Source organism: Mesitornis unicolor, unplaced genomic scaffold, assembly GCF_000695765.1.
Source record: "Mesitornis unicolor isolate BGI_N332 unplaced genomic scaffold, ASM69576v1 scaffold16138, whole genome shotgun sequence".
Taxonomy (NCBI): Eukaryota; Metazoa; Chordata; class Aves; order Mesitornithiformes; family Mesitornithidae; genus Mesitornis; species Mesitornis unicolor.
The window spans coordinates 44,486-63,368 of NW_010199935.1; the positions used below are offsets into that span (position 1 = coordinate 44,486).

An 18,883-nucleotide genomic window follows, 5' to 3' on the forward strand; every position below is an offset into this window, starting at 1 on the left:
CTGGGTCTGGGTGCAACACCTTGAACACTCTCCTCATGATACGTATTTGTATTAAAGAAAACAGCTTTAAAAGGAGAATTTGAGGCCGTGTTCCTTTAAGTCTGAACAACTTCAGCTTAACAGCGCAAAACCATCAGCAAGTCCTCCAGGAAAACCAGAAAAACTTGGTATTTCTGATAATCGCAGGACTAAAAGTGTCGATTAAAAATGTTCTGGGAAAAGCTTGCAGAGTGTAATACACCCTAAAGAATGGCAGATGGGAATATGGTTCATCACTTTCAAAGGCTATTTTCATAGATTTGACAGATGTATTCAGACATACAGAAAAAAATATGATAAATGCTAGTTTACAGCACAAGGCTTTCACGCTATTTACACATAAAGACTCCCTATTCCTGAGCAAGTGTAAGATGTAGTCTCAAGTCAAACCAAGTTTTTTATTTAAAAGAGATTTGCCCAGTAAAGCTAAAACGAATGACAACACCCAGCTACCTTACCATTTTGCTTTTGGTATTTCATACCAGTATTAGTATGCAAGGAATACAACAGTCAGTTTGGAATGTAACAGTTATTTAAAGATCTTAAAAAAAACCAAAAACAAAAAACCAACACTGAAGAGTTACTTACTTTTCAACAGCACAAGCTGAGAAAAGCAGTTTCTCAGAAGAAAAGAAACCTGGGCTAGACAGTGTACGGCACTATAAATTTTCCTAAAGCTAAGAAATCCCTATGCATCACTCTCAAAATCATCCTAGGACTGAACACAAAGGTTACCAGAAATGCCTAAACTCACGTGGGTTCCATTACACACCACTTACTGTAACCTACTTTTTAGTATTCAGCATTTCGGTATCAATAATGCATAACGTCAAAAGTAGTTCAACCCAAATTGCGGTCACGAGAATGCAAACACGGGGCCAGCTGAAGCGTGTGTGGTGCTGCTGCTCCGCTGGCAGGGACAGCAGGACAGAGTGGCCGGAGCTCTCCGTGCGTCAACCAGGAGCTGCGGACCTGCCCCTGTCACAGAGGGACAGAATAAAAGCGACAGCAGTGCCCACTGGCGCAGGCAGCAGCCACGCAGCCTCCCCCAGCTCGGTCCCATCTCCTCTGGCACGCAGCCCAAAAAGGCGCAAAGCCCCACTGCCCAACCCGAGCCAAACCCAACCACACGCGGCCCCGGCCAGGCTCTCCTCAGCCCCACTCCCTCCTCCACTCATCACCAAGTGGCTCCGTGAACAACCCTACACCGCTTCTATTTTTTTCTTCTTTCCTCCTGAGAGACTGTTCGTTCCTCAGCGGATAAATTATTTACCATGAAGGAAATTAGGGTGGCCAGCAGGGAAGAGCAAATTAGAGTACTGGAGTTCACGAGCCAGGCTGCTACGAGGCAGCGTTTCAGCTTTCACACGCACGCCCTGCCCAGCTGCTAAAGCAGCTTTATCGCCAAATCCTATTTAGGACAAGAAACAAGTGGAGTACAGAGACTCCAAAGCTCGACCCTTCAGCTGGAATTAATTTTGCCTTCTATTTTCACTTCCTCCCCTGCCTCTCCTGATTTGGGAGAGTTTGCACTTCATAACCTTGGGCGATCGGTGCGGGCATTCAGAAAGCACGCTAGAAACAACAGAACTGGAACGCCTTCAAGTTTTTCACAACAAAATTTATTAGAAGAATAGTGGTTTTGAAAAGTCTAGCATCCAGTGAAAACTACCATACACAACGTTACAGCTGGGAATGTGTTTCCAAAATGACATGGTCAAATAATACAATGGAGCCATTAAATCTTACACATGCACAACAAGAGAATTAGCGCTTTGACATACAATGCAAAAAATAAATGGACCACATGAAATAAAAATTTAAAAGTACTTATCACATACATTAAGACACAGCTTATTTAGTCCAGTCAAAAAATCAGAACTGCATTAAAAAAAATTAATGTAGTGCAATCAAACCAAAAACCTTAATTTGTGATCATAAGTGCTCTACTACATAAAACATTGATCATAGCAAGGAACAAAAAAATTCAAATCACACAGTACAAAAAAAATCTGTAAATAAATATAAACTACAGTACAAGAGAAATATTAAATTATACAATTCCGTCAAACTGTAAACAGTATATTGAAATGAGGTCCATAAGAGTAAAGGGGGGGGTTCCTGTTTTTTTTCCCATGACACTTGAACTTCTAGAGGTCAGAGAGAAATGCCATTTTCCATACTCTTCAAAGACTATGGGTTACATAAATAGGAAGAGAAGACTTTTTAGATGTAAAGTGTCAAATAATAAAGCAGAGGTGTTGCTGACTCGCGACTGCCAACAGATCGCTGCAAGAGCGGAGCAGCAGATCTCACTGCAAAGTTTCGGCTCCTCGCGAGCGCAGCGCAGAGCCCCGTCACTGTGGATGTTAAGCGCCAACGCGCTCCGAATTAGTGTTCGGCATCGGAGAGGAGACACCTGCCGAGGCTGCAGTCCTACCCATCTGGGGGAGGCGACCGCGCACACCGTCACGGGCTCGGACCTCTGCCGATTATCTGACAGGTTTACACGCTCGTCACACAAACACCAACTTTGGCAGAACAATTACCAATAAACTCGAAGCACTCCCGGCCCCTTGGTTTCCATCACAGTGGCCAGTGCACAGAATTCTCGAAGGACATTGCATAACTAGAGTGTAGAGGTCAGACAGCCAAGGGCCCGTGCTTGAGCTTAGAAGTAGTTATGGTGAGAGAGAAGCAAGAGCCACGTTAAGGAGCTGCCTCTGCCGTTCGCAGAAGCAGTCGGGAATGTATTTCATTTTTAGCTGCGCTGGCTAGTAGTGGCATTTTAAAATATATAAGTTTAAGATAACATATATACTATATATGTATATAATATAATACATATTATATAATATACATAGGAATTTCTTACAATACATACCAGGAACCCCCACGCGATCTGCTCAGTAGTAATAACTGAATATACAGAATGCCACTATAAGTGTCTGAGGCACTGTGTGCTGGAGAGTAAATATGCAGCTTTAAAATCCGTTTGGCTGAGTTATACCTGGATACCTGAACTGAGTTTTAAGTTGACATTCATCAAGGATGTGCTATCAGCACGTCAAAAGAAAAGCAAAACAAAATACAAGTCACTGCTAGGTTTAAGAAGAGAGTAGAAGTACCTGAATTGAGTGAGGATAGTGTGTAAACTGTCCCTGAGGGTTTTCAAACAGTGTGTGTACAAGTTGGATTCCTAAGAACATTAGTTTAAACTTACATTGCGGACTGATAAAATACCAATGTCTGACAATTTAACAAGTGGAGGTTAGAAAGAGTTATGAGCAAACACTCAAAACATATTTTATACATTTTAAAGCAGCAGTAAGCTGCTGTAAGCATACATCCCATCAGTACAAGCAACACGTGGGACTCAGATAAAGGTTTCTATTTGCAAAAAGCCCATCATATATCAATAAGTAAAGAATATTCACCTGCTAAATTAGAATGCACCTAGTTACAGACTAGCAAGTCAAGATTAATCTTTTTAATCAAATACTTTGCTATACTTTGCTATTACATACTAAAATTCCTTAAGCTCACTAATGCTGGTATTCTAATCTATTTTTTTTTAAATGTTCCCCCTTCATTTAAGAAATATACCATTCCACAACTTAAACATTAAGATCCATTTTCAGTCCTCAGATGTAAAAAGCATGTCAATGAGTTTATATTAAAAATTTACACGGTAAAAAGGCTTGAATTTCAGCCAGAGATTCTAAATACTACTCATTCCCTGAAGGCATAAGGGGAGAAAGAATCCCTACTCATTTTTCTTGTGATATAGTTTTCAAACTGAACATTAAACAATGGTCCAAAATGATTCTCCGGTTTGGGAAACATCCCTTTCAAAAAAAATCATCCCAGATTCCAAATGTCAAGCCCTGAAATGGCCTATTGAAATGGTTAGTTAAAAATATCAGGCATGTATACATACATCCCCTGCCTGAACTTCAGAATATTTTGTTGTACTAGTCTTTAAAAGACAGATTAGTATCCCAAGAGAACTTGTGATCTGACCTGAAAAGCCTTTCATCATCCCAGATTGTACGTTTAAAGTATCTCAAAACCTGAAGGCCAGATTCAATTAAGACTCTGGCATTGTAACAGAAAAAGTGCTGCAGTTATTTATCCCTTTTCTGGTACTTTAGAATAGGTCAGACAAGTGCTTTTTATAGTGACGGTAACATTTACATGCTTTCATGCAGGCATAAAAAATATTATCTGCAAAAATATTTGAGAAATGTAGCACCAAGTAGTTGATAACCTGTATTAGTAGCTGTAGTAGTGTCTCTATTATTTCCAGGTAGGAAACAACACTGAGTTAGACTGGTGACAACTACAGAAATTGCTTCCTGACATTAACTTTTCCTGCTCCAGTCAGAATGAAATCTGTATCCAAACCCCTGCTCCATCAGGTACAGCTGTCATCTCCAGCCCTTCTAAGCTGTACTTACCAATCCAGTAGAGCCAAGCACAGGGCACGGATGTGTATTTTTAAGAAGGTGAATGAAATGTCCAAGACAAGCCAAAAAGAAATTTCCTTCCTCCTAGTGCTTCACCAAGGAAAACTGATTTTGCAACTGGGCCAAGAGATTTTTGTGAGGATTAGATAAAGCTCTCTTAATATGAAGGTTTTTATGACAATACCTGAATATAGTCATAATTTGATAGGTCGTGAAGTCCAAAACTGCTGCGGTAATACTGGCATAGAGACTTGGCCCCAGCCAAAGCAAGAACAGGAGAGAAGGAAAGGGGTGGACACCGGACTGCTGTCACTATTTAGCTTTTTCTGGTATATGTGAAGTGCATCTACGGAACATTTTGACTCCGCAATATCTCTCTGCTTAGTGATCATCACCGTACATCGTGTTTATACACTGGATAATTAGAGATTAATAACTGGAGTGGTTACTGTATTTGCTACATCCATCAGAACTGCATTTAGCTAGCAGCACAGATTTTCAGGTTTCTGAAGGTTCTAATTACAGAGTTTTTTATATAATTCGAGATCAAGTGGAAACCGTTATAATACCAAAACTAGTCTCAATTTTTTTTTTTAGGTAGAGCTTTTTAAAGCAGTATTAGTCAACATTATCTACTGGTGCCAAGAAAAAGCAACATTGACCTAGACTGAAATTACATTTAGTTTCCGAAACATTTGTGGGGAAAACCAAGAAGTTTCTGATCCTCATGAAAATGAGGGAAAGAACCCTTCCCGTCCTACCACTAACATCTGACAGAGAGTCTAAGATACTTAAAATATTGTGACAAAGCTTTCAGTACAGGTTAATACATTTGCCTTCGTAGGAGTTTGGACTGCAACAAGTGTTTGCATTCTTACACCGAAGAGTTAAAATGTTGTCTTCACTGAAGAGAGAGCTCTTTACATTACAGATGTAGCCACAATGTTTTTGAGAAACAAGCGAACAGCACAGTGGTCCCTTCACTCCTTGGACACGGTGTTCTTCTCCTAAGACTCAAGGACACCTTAAGAGCATTACTTCAAAGTAAACTGGAAAGAAACAGATGATACTTCCAGTTTTGCCTGTGTAACACTCGTCGCAGATGATATAAAAAGCAATACAATCAGAACTAAAACGTTGTTCCCATCTACACAAAGCTTACTCAACCCTAAAGCCCCTGAATCACCTCGCCAGCTCCTGTGAATTTCCAGGGGAAGGCAATGTACTCTCAGGTTCTCATGAAAGAAATATTTAGACTCAAATGTCGGCCTGCCACAAGACAAAGCACAGACTACGCCTTGTCTGCTCGCAACCGGTCTAAACACACGTGCGGTTGCCTCCCATGTTTAGGAATATCCTTGAGCACGAGAAAACCCTACAAAAAAGGTGGTATAGGAGTTGCGTGAGAAGCTGAATGTGTTCCCTGACTAGAGGCACTGTCCTACCTGTACACCTGCATCTGAGAAAAGTCAGTTTTTTTCCAATTGCCATGAAAATTCAGAGTTCGACTTCAGGTCTGGCAATAGGGTTGGTAAAGCAAGCATCAAATTACGAGTTCTGCAACAAGAAGAAAGCAAAGGCATACCTGTATTGCTTATGCAGCAGCTTCTCCTGTGTAACAGGGGAAAATGAGAAATTCTAAAGGAAACTGTCTTAAGCCTTAAAAAAAAAACAAAAATCAGGGAATGACTGGAAAATAAAGTATCTTTAGACAGAAACAAAAATGAGTCCAGAAACAAGTCCCTACAATATCTAACTGGAAACGTTCAACTCTAGAGCTGTACTCAAGCATTACGGCCACAATAATGCCTACAACACTGTGGAATGAGGATCCAGCTGGCTGAAAGTGAGGTAATAGTTTGTAATAGGTCAGACTTCTAAAAAAGCACTTTTACATTTTACAAGTCCAAATAATAATTAAAAAAAAAGGACACATTTCATACATGTTGGGCTTTCTCACCAGAACTGTACGATAATTAACTCCACACCAGGACCCCTACCACACTAAGCCTTACTCATCTTCAATTATATGCTGCAGCAAAGATTTACCAAGCGACACCTAAACTTCAGTACAATAGGAAACTTGATCCTTAAAACTTTATACACACAAAATATAAAATTACTTTTCTAGGATGGGGTAGGGGAGAGGGATTCTCCTTCATGGTACTTGGACTGAAAAACTAGTTTTCAGAGACTGCCACAAATATTATTCACAGTTTCTTGCTGTCAGGCTTTTTCAGCTACATCAACGTAGTACACAACAATACTGTTAAGTCCAATAACTACATCGGATGGACATTCTCGGGAATAAGAGAAAACTAGTGACGAAAAATACCCGAAAGGCCTCCTCCTAACGACGTCTCCATTTTTACAGGGTTGCGGTTCGTCTACGTTACACGTTAATGTGATCTCAAAAGAGCAGCAGGAGAAAGATTTTCAACCTTCTCTCCTGTCCAAGTGATCCAAGTAACATAAGCATCCACTTACCAGAAACAGCGTGAGAAACAAGGCTTTCCTTACAAAGACAGCAGTGAACCACACCTTCCCACACCAAAATATGGTCAGCCAGGGATTTTGGCCATGCAAACTGCTGGTCAGCAGAAAATTAAGCATGCTAATGGACAAACATTAATTCCAATCATATATTTAAAATGATCCCAAATACTACTAGTTAGCTACACTGAAAGCGCCTGTAAAAGATACGTAGTGAAAAAAGAAACAGAACTTTAGTGATCACTGCAGCACTTCGAGTGATACCAGTCTTACGTGATGAATCACCTCAGAGAAAATACATTAGATGGGACTTTGAAACAAAAAGTTAACATTAAAAGGTGCACCTGAATATTACAGACTAAATTTACAAAACCTACAATAAGGTAAAATATATATCTTTTGAATATTCAGCAGCTTTTTTTTAAATTTGTTTTTATTTTTTGAGAGGCTCATGAAATTTTAAAAAGGGACCACTAACTAATCTCAACCATGCTTCACAAAACAATAATGGCTATTTTATATTGCAGTTACCAACGTAATGCAATTAGTGCTTAAAAAATAATCTACACTTTTTTCTTTTTTTTCCTTTTTAAACAGAGACCTTTGGAGGAAATACGGTTGTTCAAAAGCTTCTTGAAAAAGAAAGTTTACCTGAATATTAAATTATCACAGATCAAGTGTTGTGTTTAAAAGCTTTGCAGACGTGAGTATTACAATCTTCAGGTCTCAGGACATTTAAACTGAGAAAGTTACACGTTTGGTTTGTTGTTTGTTTTTTGTTGTTTTTTCCTTTAAATCCACTTTCTAATCAAAGCAAATAAAGAGCACTCAACTTCTCACTATCTATTTACAATTCTTAGCCTACAGTCTGAAATGACAAGACAAACTCTCTTTTAAAACTGCAGCATTAAAGGGTAGGCACACCATTCTTCTGCTGCACGATTGTCACCCACTTCAACTTACACATACAAAATATTTAGGTTAGTAAAATGAGCACTCCACGTACACTACAGTGACAAGTTTTATGAAACTCAACTCCTGTTGCTTAAATAAAGACAACTGCAAAAGGTTAAACCTCTCTGAACAGTAAAACCGTTCTCTTTAAAACTTGCAGCAAACTTTCTACCATAACCTCCAACAGCAGATGAAACCACACGTTGAACTGCGTCTTTATTGCAATCCCCAGCTACACTGGAACATATTGCAGAGTTTGTAGACTGCTGCTGAGCTTAAACTGCTTTAAATGCCAAGATGACAACTAGAGAGCTAAGAGGAACCAGGATTTTGAGCACGAAAAATATATTAAGTAAACAAAAAGAAAGTATACCTGGGGCCAAATGCCCAGTCCGTTTCAAGAATGAGCAGTGCATATTTAAAACGACAGCAATGGTGTGCCTAACCTTTGAAAATAGGAAGTTGCTGGGGAGGGGGAGAAGCGAATGGGATCAACTGCTCCAGAAGCCACTCAGCGTCCCTAGGGCTTACCCAGGCCACCCTCCCATGAACTCTGAGAAACCACTTGCGATCACTGATCACTGACATCACTTCGATGCTTCACACAAAAACTCCAATGCTTCTTTTGGTTGTGCAAATGGGGAAAAAGAAAGGAAAAAAGAAGGTAATTCTATCTAACCTTTGCACAGATTAAGACCAAATTGTTTCTACCTGAAGAACCAGCAATTCTGATTTGGTCACACTGTGGTAAGTCCAGTAAACTCCACCTCGTTACTGACCGCTCCCGCAGAAAGTATCAAAGATAAAAGTTCTGTACAAAACTTATCCTGGATCTCCATATGATAACGATATCATCATAGTGAAAAAAAAAGTAATGGATTTGTGGTTTACGGAGTGCTTTTATGGTGTTTAAATGCTTATGCTAGCATGTGCTAAACCACTATCAAAACGGATTAAATAAAAACAACAACAAAAAAGCAGGACTTGGATTAATTCCTGCTACTGGCAACTGTAATATTTAAAAAGGAAACACCCATTCATTGAGTGTTCGACCCTGACAGTATTACAGATAGATATGATGCAGAGCCTGAACTAGATCAGGCTACCAGTGTTTTACTTCTTCCCTGAACATTAACAAGCTCCTTCACTAATGTGGATATTTGGGCAGACTACTGAGGTTGTAACGTTTGAAATCACTGTTTCGTGGGCTTTTTTTTTTTTTTAAACTTTTTTTGCAATATCACAGTAGTTTGTTACACAAATCCCCCTCCCCCAGATTAGAGTCATTTAAACTAGCTGTTGGAACCACATAGTTTAGTAAACTCAGAATCAAGTCTCTAAAAAGCATGAAGGTCACGAAGAACCGTAGTTCTGTTATCATGAGGCATACCCTAATACATCATTTAGTGTACCCTGACTGCTCCTGACTGCGAGAAGCTTGTCTTCCGTGAGATAAGGCTACATCCTCAAGCAGGTGAGTCTAAATATCACCCTTCAAAAATATCAAACAAAATTACAGCGAAGGTAGTGTTACAAATAATTAACTGACATATTCTGAAGGTAGTGTATGTTAAGTTTTCCCTCCCCTCCCCTCCGGGTGAGCACTAAGCAGACAGTGAATGGGAAGTATGTTTAATTTAGAAAGAAAACAGTGGGGAGCCTAATTAGACCCAATTGATCATCCATCTAATAAACAAATCTCTGAGTTCAAGAGAGGTACCATTCCTAAATAACATGATTTAGCTCAGATCTTTCAATCAACTGGATCAAAGAAAAGGAGGGGAAAAAAGATTTCTGAAATGTTTTGAAGAATGACAGTCTGATTCCCACTCAAGAAAATGCCTGGTTTTAAGAGAGTATCAGTTTAACAAAGTGGACTTATTTCTATAAAGGCAGACACGAAAAATCCAACACCAGAAGTTCAGGCAGGCTCTACAGGCAAGATGTCCACTTCCACAGATCTGCATTCTTTGTGAGGTAACTCAACTCTCTATTACAGAGAAACATGCAAAAGGCAAAAGAAAAAACAAAAAAAGGGGGATAGTGGGCAGGTGAAGGAGGGAAACTGTGCCATACCAGGCTTGAATAATTTACATATGTGACATTCAGAGCACACCTTTCACCTGTGTCCACACGAGTCTATGCTAAACTGCAAAGGAAAGAGCATTGCAGCAAAGAGGAGAATCAGGTGTGCTCAGTGGTGGTTGAACTATGCAGTAGTGCTCACCCAGTTTGCAAAGTAATTGGCACTCTACAACATCCCTACTCATCTTTCAATTCATTTGCACTTTGTGCTGCTTCTCCCTGGGGATCTAATTCAATCTTTACTGAAACATCCTGCCCCTCCGACCTCATTAATTTCATCTTTTTCTTTGGAGGGTTTTTCAAAGTGCCCAGCCTCTCTTTAACTTTGTACTCCAGTGTACTGTGGGGGATCCCATAAATACTCTGAGCTTTGGAAACACTCATTTTCCCGCTCATCACCACAGAGATTGCTTCCTCCAGTATCTCGCTGTTGTACTGTCTGTATCTCCCTCTTTTCTTCCTAGGTTGCTTGGAGCCAGGATCTCCCTCTTGATCTGAGGTGGGATATGGCTGTCCAGAGGTAGACTGCTCAGCATCTGAGCCCCAGGAATCTGGTCCAGCATCCAGCAAACTTCTCCTGTTTTGTTTTGGAAGGATAGCCCTTAACTTTTTGCTAAGCGCGCTCTCCGTTTGTGAACCCATTACCAAAGAGCTATAGCTGTACTGGTCACCAGTGCGGGACTCCCATGAAAGGTCCATGCCTCGAACTTGTGGTATCTTTAAATCCACAGGAGACGAATGGCTCACGTCCTTTTTCCCATCCTGCTTAGTTTGAAGTGCCATTTTTTGAAAGGCAGAGTTTTCTGTAAGAAAAGGAAGGTCACTGATGTTGCTGAGTGCACCATTTCCCCTGAATTTCATGCGGCTGAAATTGAATTCGTAGTGTGGTTTTGCCCAAGAAGCCTCCCTGGATAATATTAAGTGCTGTCCATGATTCTGTAGTCCAGATGGCCCATGGCTGGCAGCCGTAGAAAACTGGTTTCTGCTCAGCAGTTCTTCACTAATCTGGAGTGATCGAGCCAGCGGTACTTTAAGAGATGTGGAGTGGCCATAACCTTCCCTGGTTCCATCCTGCAAGCTTCTTGGAGGTACCCCATCACCACTCTGTAGTCCCTCCGGATGGTGCTGGCTGGGTCTCCCAGGTCGCCTAATTGGATGGAAGGAAACTGATGTGAGCAGGACTTGCACAGGTAGGGAGGGATGGGTGAGGGGGCCACTCCTTTATTAGAAGGCCTTGCTTGGGTAACATCACTTTTTGCGTTAATTATTTTTCTCTAAATTTTTTTTATTTTATTTTTTTATTTAATTTTTTTTTTAAGTCTCAGCATCAGTCAGTTTTAAAACTTGTTCGCAAAAAAAGAGAAGCTTTTTGGGCAAAGAAAAATGAAACCTGTTGGCTGGTCTCTGGTTGGGTTCACAAATTCTCGGAGTAGAAAAGGCTTCGCGCAAGTGTCTGAAAATAGCACCTTAATTACAAAGTAGTAATCGATCGCCATAGATCTGCACACAACTGTGTTACTGGTGTGACGTTACCACTAAACAAGTACAGTAATAAAAGAGTAAGCCAAAGTGCAACATATTCAACATGCAAATATGACTGCCACCTGCAGTATCTACACATAGGTGGAAACCTTGGATGGTGGTCACGTACATCATATGGAAAAACTGCTGCTCAGGATTAAAAAAATGCTTAGCAGGCCTCAAAGGTATTTGCTTGACTTTCATTAAGCATCAAATATGAAAGCACTGCATTACGCTAGACTTACCAAATTGCTCTCTTAACAACTAATTGCATATATACGTGTCCCTGATGCTCATCTGACACACAGCACAGCTAGGAAAGCTCCAACTGTCATCCAGATCAAGGGTTAATAGCAGAAAAAACAGTACGTATTTTTACCATTTTCCTTTCGTCACAAGTGTTCTTTCTACAACACAAAGTACTGCTACTGCAGATAAACGTGTATTTTAATATTTCACTTCCTTAGCCCCCCGTAGTAACTGTAACTAAGTCACACTAGTTTCAAAATCCATGTTCAACATACAGACAACTAAGCAATTCTATTTTAATGCTCTGGGACGCTAAACTGATGTAAAGCCCTCTACCTATGTCAGCGTTATTTAAGGATAGGATTCATACCATTGAAAAGCTACGTTATTCTTTTGAACATCACATTGGGATTGGGAGAAAAAAAAAAATAAGAGAGAGATCCATCCATCCACTGAAAGGACCTGGCATGTACCATACACCGTGCTTGATACGTGTGCTGCTAGCTTCTCTCCAGGATGCAATGAGTCATGGTTGAAGTGGGTTACAAGAGTCAACAAGAACAAAACCCGCATAAATGAATGAAAGTTTGCTCTTCCAGAGAAGTCTCCCAAGCAATGTGCATTCTCTGCCCCTCTGCAGCATCTGTCAGCACCAGTGTGCATCAGTGACTGTACCTAAATAAAGGTCACGTTGGCAGCTACCTAGGACAGAGGCTCACACCTGAGATCATTGCTGCTAAACAGACTGCAGTCACCCTCATTTACCACACACCTGTACAGGTAACCACAGGTGCCAGAATGCACCCACAGAGCTGATCACCAGTGCCAGATGCTGGCCCCTGTGGCATCCCTGGACTTTGGCCCTCACCGGATACACAAACAAGGGAACAAACAATACAACACGGCCCCCAGCGGCTTCTGCTGCCTTCCCAGGAAAATAAGAGCTGGAAATAACCTGGTCAGAACTGGAAGAGAAGAGCTGCTGGGGAAGGATTATGCTAAAGAATTGTGAAAAAGGATTAAGACTAACTTTTAAATGAGGATTGAAATATTTTATTAATATTAAATGGAAAATGTAATCTCGAAGGGAGAAATCTGAGACAGTAATATTTTTCCAAAGAGAAACGCAAAAGCTAAATCAGCTGTTAGCAGTACACAGGATTGGCGGTGGGTTGTTAGTTTAAAATTTCAGGTTTTTCAAAGGCTATTGTAAAGCTAAATCCAGCAATTAAATAGCAGTTTAAACCATATTCTGTTTCTATACTTAACTTAAAAAACTACTTGTTCATAGTAGTTTCAAGATAAAATTTTCCCATCAACACCCAAAATCCCTCTTACTCCCAGTAAGTCGGCCTCTGCAGTACAAGTAACTCAATCCTAGCTAAGGGTAAAGGATTTCTAAATGTATGCAAACGGTGACTGCTAGAAATATGAAACCTAAAGGAAATTTTTTGGTATAACATTCTTTCACACCTTGAACTAATTGAGGCAAGAGTAGCACACCATGTGTTTTATAACTTTTTTAAAAGAAAGTTGTTGAATGCTACAGTACAATCACAAATCCAAAAAGCCATTATTTAATGTTTTCTGAACTACCAGACTCCTTTCCCTAGCTGCTTTTCTTTTTTTCAAGCTGTGGTCTATGGTAGGAAATATTAACAAAGGGCACACAGTGATCCAAATCTAATTCAGCTTGGTTCACTGCCCAGATCATTGCTGCCCCTAAAATAAACTTTCCTGTTAGCTAACTTTCCCCTAAGAGAAATGAAGTCTAAATCATATTGCAAAGCCTCCACAGACATCACTTATCACTAAACCCAAGAAGTAGGCAATGGAAAGATTTTTAGCTAAGTAGTGAAATGGCCAAAACTATAGATATTAAGAGTTCTTAACTGCAAGTTAAACCTGTTTCAGTTTGCAGCAACTCATATTTGGCAGGTGGGGTGAAGGTATTTGCCAAAGGCACAAGTTGAAAAACACACTACTCCAAAGGGTTAACACCAAAAGTAAATTAAAATTAACATTTCTAGTAAAGAACGGTTTTAAAAGGTCATAGTAAGTTGCTTTCCCTTACCCATTTCCCGGAGTACTGGAGCACCCTGGAGAATGACTCAGAGAGGTGCTGCCGGCACAGGGACTCTTCTTCGTGGATAAATCAAGCACACCGTCTGCGGGAACAAAAGAATGACTTAAACATGTGAAGAAGCAGGATAAGCCACGTTGCCCCTTGTTTGTCTTTCAGGCTAAAGTAATATTTAGCATACAGTGTTTTTTATTTTATCTTATTTTTAAACAAACTAAGGCTTAGATTTGCTTGCCATTTGGCTTACGAGTGACTTCAACACAGTCCTCAGAAGTCACAACAAAAATTGGCAAAATTAAAAATGCATTTGCTACAAGAGCCAGAGAATAAAAGGCGACATAAAAATGACAGTTCGGGATGCAACACAGCCTATCACATAACTAACCCTCAGCAGGCTCAAAATGAGACAATCTTCAAATTCCTGAGATATTCCCTGCCCCCCCACCCTTAAAGCAGGGCTTTAAGACAGTATTCGAATTATTTTTTTGTTATCCAAATACCTGTAGGAAAATTCATTGAGAATTTAATATTGGAAACTTACTTTCAAATGAAAACACACACAGATTTGGGGTTCCTCCTCACCTGGCAGCTAGCTTCATCCTTTTTTCCATGTCTCCAATGGGTCCCTACTGGCAAAGCTTTCCCCACTCTACGGTGCCATTTTACTCCCTATTTTCTTCCATACACCCAACTGTTTTTCCTGCTAGACTGCTTCTTCCATTCTCACCAATGGCACTTCCTCACACTCATCCATGCTCCTCTGCAAGCCCTTATAGAAACTGCATTTCTGAGCAGCAGGAAAAGGAGCGCTTTTTGCTAGAAAAGCCTCGCTCCCACTACACTGAAACAAGTTCTGGTCATTTTAATAAGGGCAACATTGTCACAGAATCAGCACAACTATCTCAAATTCCTGGAAATGCTGAAATGAGGAATTTATGAGGCAAAGACAAATGAGACCTATTGGCAAAGTAAACTGGAGACATTTCAGAGCTCCTCGCTCATTCTGTCCAATCAAGTAAATACCACCCAGCACAAGAACAATGTAAAGCGGCTTTCAGATTGCTTGAGGTTCTCATTTGACATATGGAGAAAAAACATGATAAACAGGGAACTAGAATTAACTTGCAGAAAGCTGTTCCACCCACTGCATTTGGGAACACACCATAACCCAAACCTGGGCAAGCAGAGAATTTAATCTTCCTTCTGAACAACACTTGTGCAGCCACAAGATAGGGACAAGACTGGACCAAACAGCACCTCTTGTTCAAGGGGCTACACTGAAGAGCACAGGATGCTGCCCAAGGCGCTCGCATCCACGCTTCCTCCGTCAGAAGGGTCGGTACGGCCTAGAAGTGTCCGAGGGCACACAGGACTGGCCTCATAGCCCATGGGGAAGTTTACAACAAGCCAGGTTCCCCCTCAATCCACTAAAACTCAGAAACGTAACAAGAAGCACCACTAGCAATCCTTCACGACAGCCTCTTAAACCTCTCATTAACAAGTCTGGCAAAACCTGTTCCCAATTACAGTAAATGTAAATTGGAAAAAAAGAATTACATCAGCAAACAGATTACTGTATAAGCTAATATGCACATGTTCTAATTCCTTAACAAGTGTTGCGAACATTAGAAATTATCTTACAGCTTTTTCATCACGTGGCAGCTAAAGAACAGTTCATGTACAGGCCTTCTTCTTCACCATACAACCCTCTAATTAAAAAAGAAAAAGGAAGCAAAACCGATTCTCTCCCTCTCTCTTTCAGTGAAAAGCTTCACGATGAGAACAGTTTAACATTTATAAACATATATGCAAATGACACTTGTGAAATGCATTTATAATAAAGTTAGCTAGGAAAGAATGCCTATCAGCTAAATGTACAGGTCCTCACTTGGAGAAAGACACCAGACAGTGCTCTAATGCAGATTTGTACCCGAAGCATGGTGACAGCTTTCGGTAAGTGCTGTAAGCGTAAGAAGTGTCCAGGCGCCCAAGCTGGACATTGCTGGACATATTAAACCAACCTTTTTACAAAAGGCTTCATAAACGTATGTTCAAAGAATAAAGGGAAAGGCTTTTTTTTTTTAAGGCACCTTTTCCACTTGAGGACAGACAGCCTACTTTGTATTTGGTAGAATGATCTCAGAGCACTTGCTAACCCATTTCTAAAGAAGGGTAAAGGGGCTAATTTTAATCCTATTGGAAGGATACACTTATGATAACCTCTATTCAACAGTTTTGGAAAAAACCCCAAGAACATTCACATACTATAATCACCCACAAAATTTGCTCGTTAAAAAACATTTTTGATGGAGAGCAAGGTTTTCAAATTAAAACAAGCTCTGCAACACTGTTACAAGTTATTCAATCTGTGCTCTGCAGAACAAGTCTATTTTTAAGGTAGAAAAGAGACATTTCCTCCAAATACATAAACCTGGAAGTTTTACACAGTTCACGGGTATAATTTTTACAGCCTTCACAAAGCAACTTCTCACAGACTTTTAAGAGATAGAGTTTTCACACTATGACCAGAAAGAAAATAAATCGGTCCTTCAGACTGTGAACTGATCTTCAGAAAGGAGGCAACGTTATGGTCGCTACGACCGTCTGAACTTGTCTCATCAGCGAACGTCCAGACTATTTTGGCAGACTGCTCCTTGCAGCTCCCAGCAGGAACAGCACACTTGTTCCCCAAATTTGGAGCATGCCCATCCCCCCCTTTGCCCTTCTTCAGAAGAATCGCTCATGTCTATGGACCCACCTTCTTTCAAAACCTCTCTTCTCTCCCAGCCACATCTTGCTAGTCGTTATTTTACTGTAAAAACATCCACCGCTTCTCCACTTTACATTTTACGTAAAAGTGCAAACTTCTAATTGACTGGTTTAGCAACAAGAACACCGTTAGTGGATTGCCATAGGATGCAAGACACTGATAAGAGTCCTACCTTGTTCACTAGGTTCTGACTGAGACTTTCTGACAGTAAGGTCCAGAGGTGAGTCTTGGTCAGCCATGAGAAGTTTGCTGAGCACAGGGTTCTGAGCAGTTGCAGCCGTGGGAGAGGAGGCGACCAGAGATGCTTTCAGCAGGCTTTGGTTCTTTGTGCTATTGGGCTGGCTGGAGTCCTGAGTAGAGCTATTTTTTGAGGTATATTCAGCAGCAAACTGTCGGATCATTCGCTGCATGATCTCACGGGCCACTAGGGGAATATTGGGGTCAGAGACCCTGGGACTGTCTGTAAATATTAGAGATTTTTTTTTTAAGGAAGCACTTTAAGTAAAACAGCTTTTACATTAAGTCATTGTTTATTAAAAAAAATCTATGGAAAAAAAAGAAAGCCAAAGATCAAATAGTTTATGCAGAAAATGTACTTTAGTCTTAGACTACCTGAACAAGAACGACTGCTAATTCTGGTATAACCTTCCCAAAGTAACAGTTACCTAGGAGAAGTATGCAATCTCATCTTTTGTTCTGGAATATATTCAACCTTTAAGAGGTCTGGAGAGCTAGACCAATGAAGAAAAGTACCGAGTAATGAAGCTTATTCCAAAAAAATTGAACAGGTTATTCAGTAGAAGAATCGAGTAACTTACCTGCAGCTATAAAGAGGAGAAAGGAGAACAAAGTTGCAGCAGACCCCTACACATTTACTGAGAAACAAAGCCCTATAGTTCTGATTCTTCAAAATAACTCCCATGAAGATCAAACGTTCAAGTGTCTTCCATCCCAGCCTATCTATTCCTTTTGACATTTCTATCATTATAATCAATGTAGCATCAGGTATTACCCAAAGCACTTTCACATGCACAAAAATCCAAGATGTGTCACATGAAAAACAATTCTATTTTTAGAAGAGCTGCGAAATCCATTAGTAGGAAATGTGAAGTGGAACAGATTAGACATCCCAATTTACTCATATTGAAATAGTGTATAAATACAAAGGTATTTGGGCAGCCCAAAAATATATTGGTAAAAATCACTATTTTAGACCAGTAGAAATTCATGATGTGAAAGCAAGTCTGTAACTCCTGCATCACAGAAGCTAAGGCCTGCCACTTCACCTCAGACACTGATTACGTTCTCTGGCCAATTCAGGGTTTTTTTTTGTTATTTTTAAAACCAAAAAGCAAAACACACCACAACCACACAGCAACTCCAGAAATGGCTTAGAAGACTTGATTTTCTATTTCTGAAAAAACATTCAGAGAAAATTGTCCAGTAGAAGACCAAATAAATCTTCAAAAGCAAATCTCAAAACAGAAAAATAGAAAAAAAGATTAAAAAGCCCAGGTTGAAATTGAACTATTAGAAGTGTTAGCAAAATCTTCTGTGGGACATTTCAGCATTAGATTTGCCTTTAGCCACCAGTTTTGACAAAAATGCGCCAATCCAACAAGCCAGCTTTAGTGTATCTGTAAAGGATGACTGACGTGAAGGTTTGAGCATGGAGTTGCTCACAAACCAGAGAGCAGCAGTAAGCAGCTACTGTCTTTCTTGATGAAAAACCATACTGAGCTTTAAATACTTGTTCAGCCCAAATTCCTTCCTGTTAAACACAGCTTTCCAACTCCAAGACTTTATGCGGTCACCACATATATTATTATAGGGGTGAAATAGCTGTAAACTTCCAAGATGTTTACACAGATATGTAATTATTTTCTGGTAAAATCGACAGGCTGTTTTATTGCTGCAGAGGATAAGACACTAGAGTTTTAAGAAGACACCAAGAGATGAGCCAAACTTAAATTTAGGTACACTTATATTCTCATTTTCTTCCCAAATGGTCCACAAGAACACAACCCTGGAGAAGCCTGGAGGCTTTTTCTTTGCTATAGTGACATTTCTTCCATTTTCTAACCTCTCTACTATAACCTGCTGAAGGCCACATGAAAGGCTCCAGGAAAGCCCAGAAGGGCACAAATTGATGGCACAATCACATGGATATCAACTACTCTGCAGGTACTTGTAGCATAGAAGAATGCGGCTGGCAGGAAT

At 40.2% G+C, this 18,883-nt stretch overlaps 1 protein-coding gene across 1 annotated transcript in view; it reads right to left on the reverse strand.

Moving 5' to 3' along the window:
* Positions 1-9,537: 9,537 nt before the first annotated feature.
* Positions 9,538-18,883, reverse strand: part of LCOR (ligand dependent nuclear receptor corepressor) — a 21,643-nt gene continuing 12,297 nt past the window's right edge. The window contains exons 3-5 of the mRNA XM_010189586.1: positions 16,836-17,123; positions 13,885-13,978; positions 9,538-11,187 (exon numbers count right to left, since the gene is read on the reverse strand). Of these exons, the coding sequence (XP_010187888.1) occupies positions 10,218-11,187; positions 13,885-13,978; positions 16,836-17,073 (1,302 nt within the window). The 5' untranslated portion in view covers positions 17,074-17,123 and the 3' untranslated portion in view covers positions 9,538-10,217. The remainder of the gene's footprint in view (positions 11,188-13,884; positions 13,979-16,835; positions 17,124-18,883) is intronic.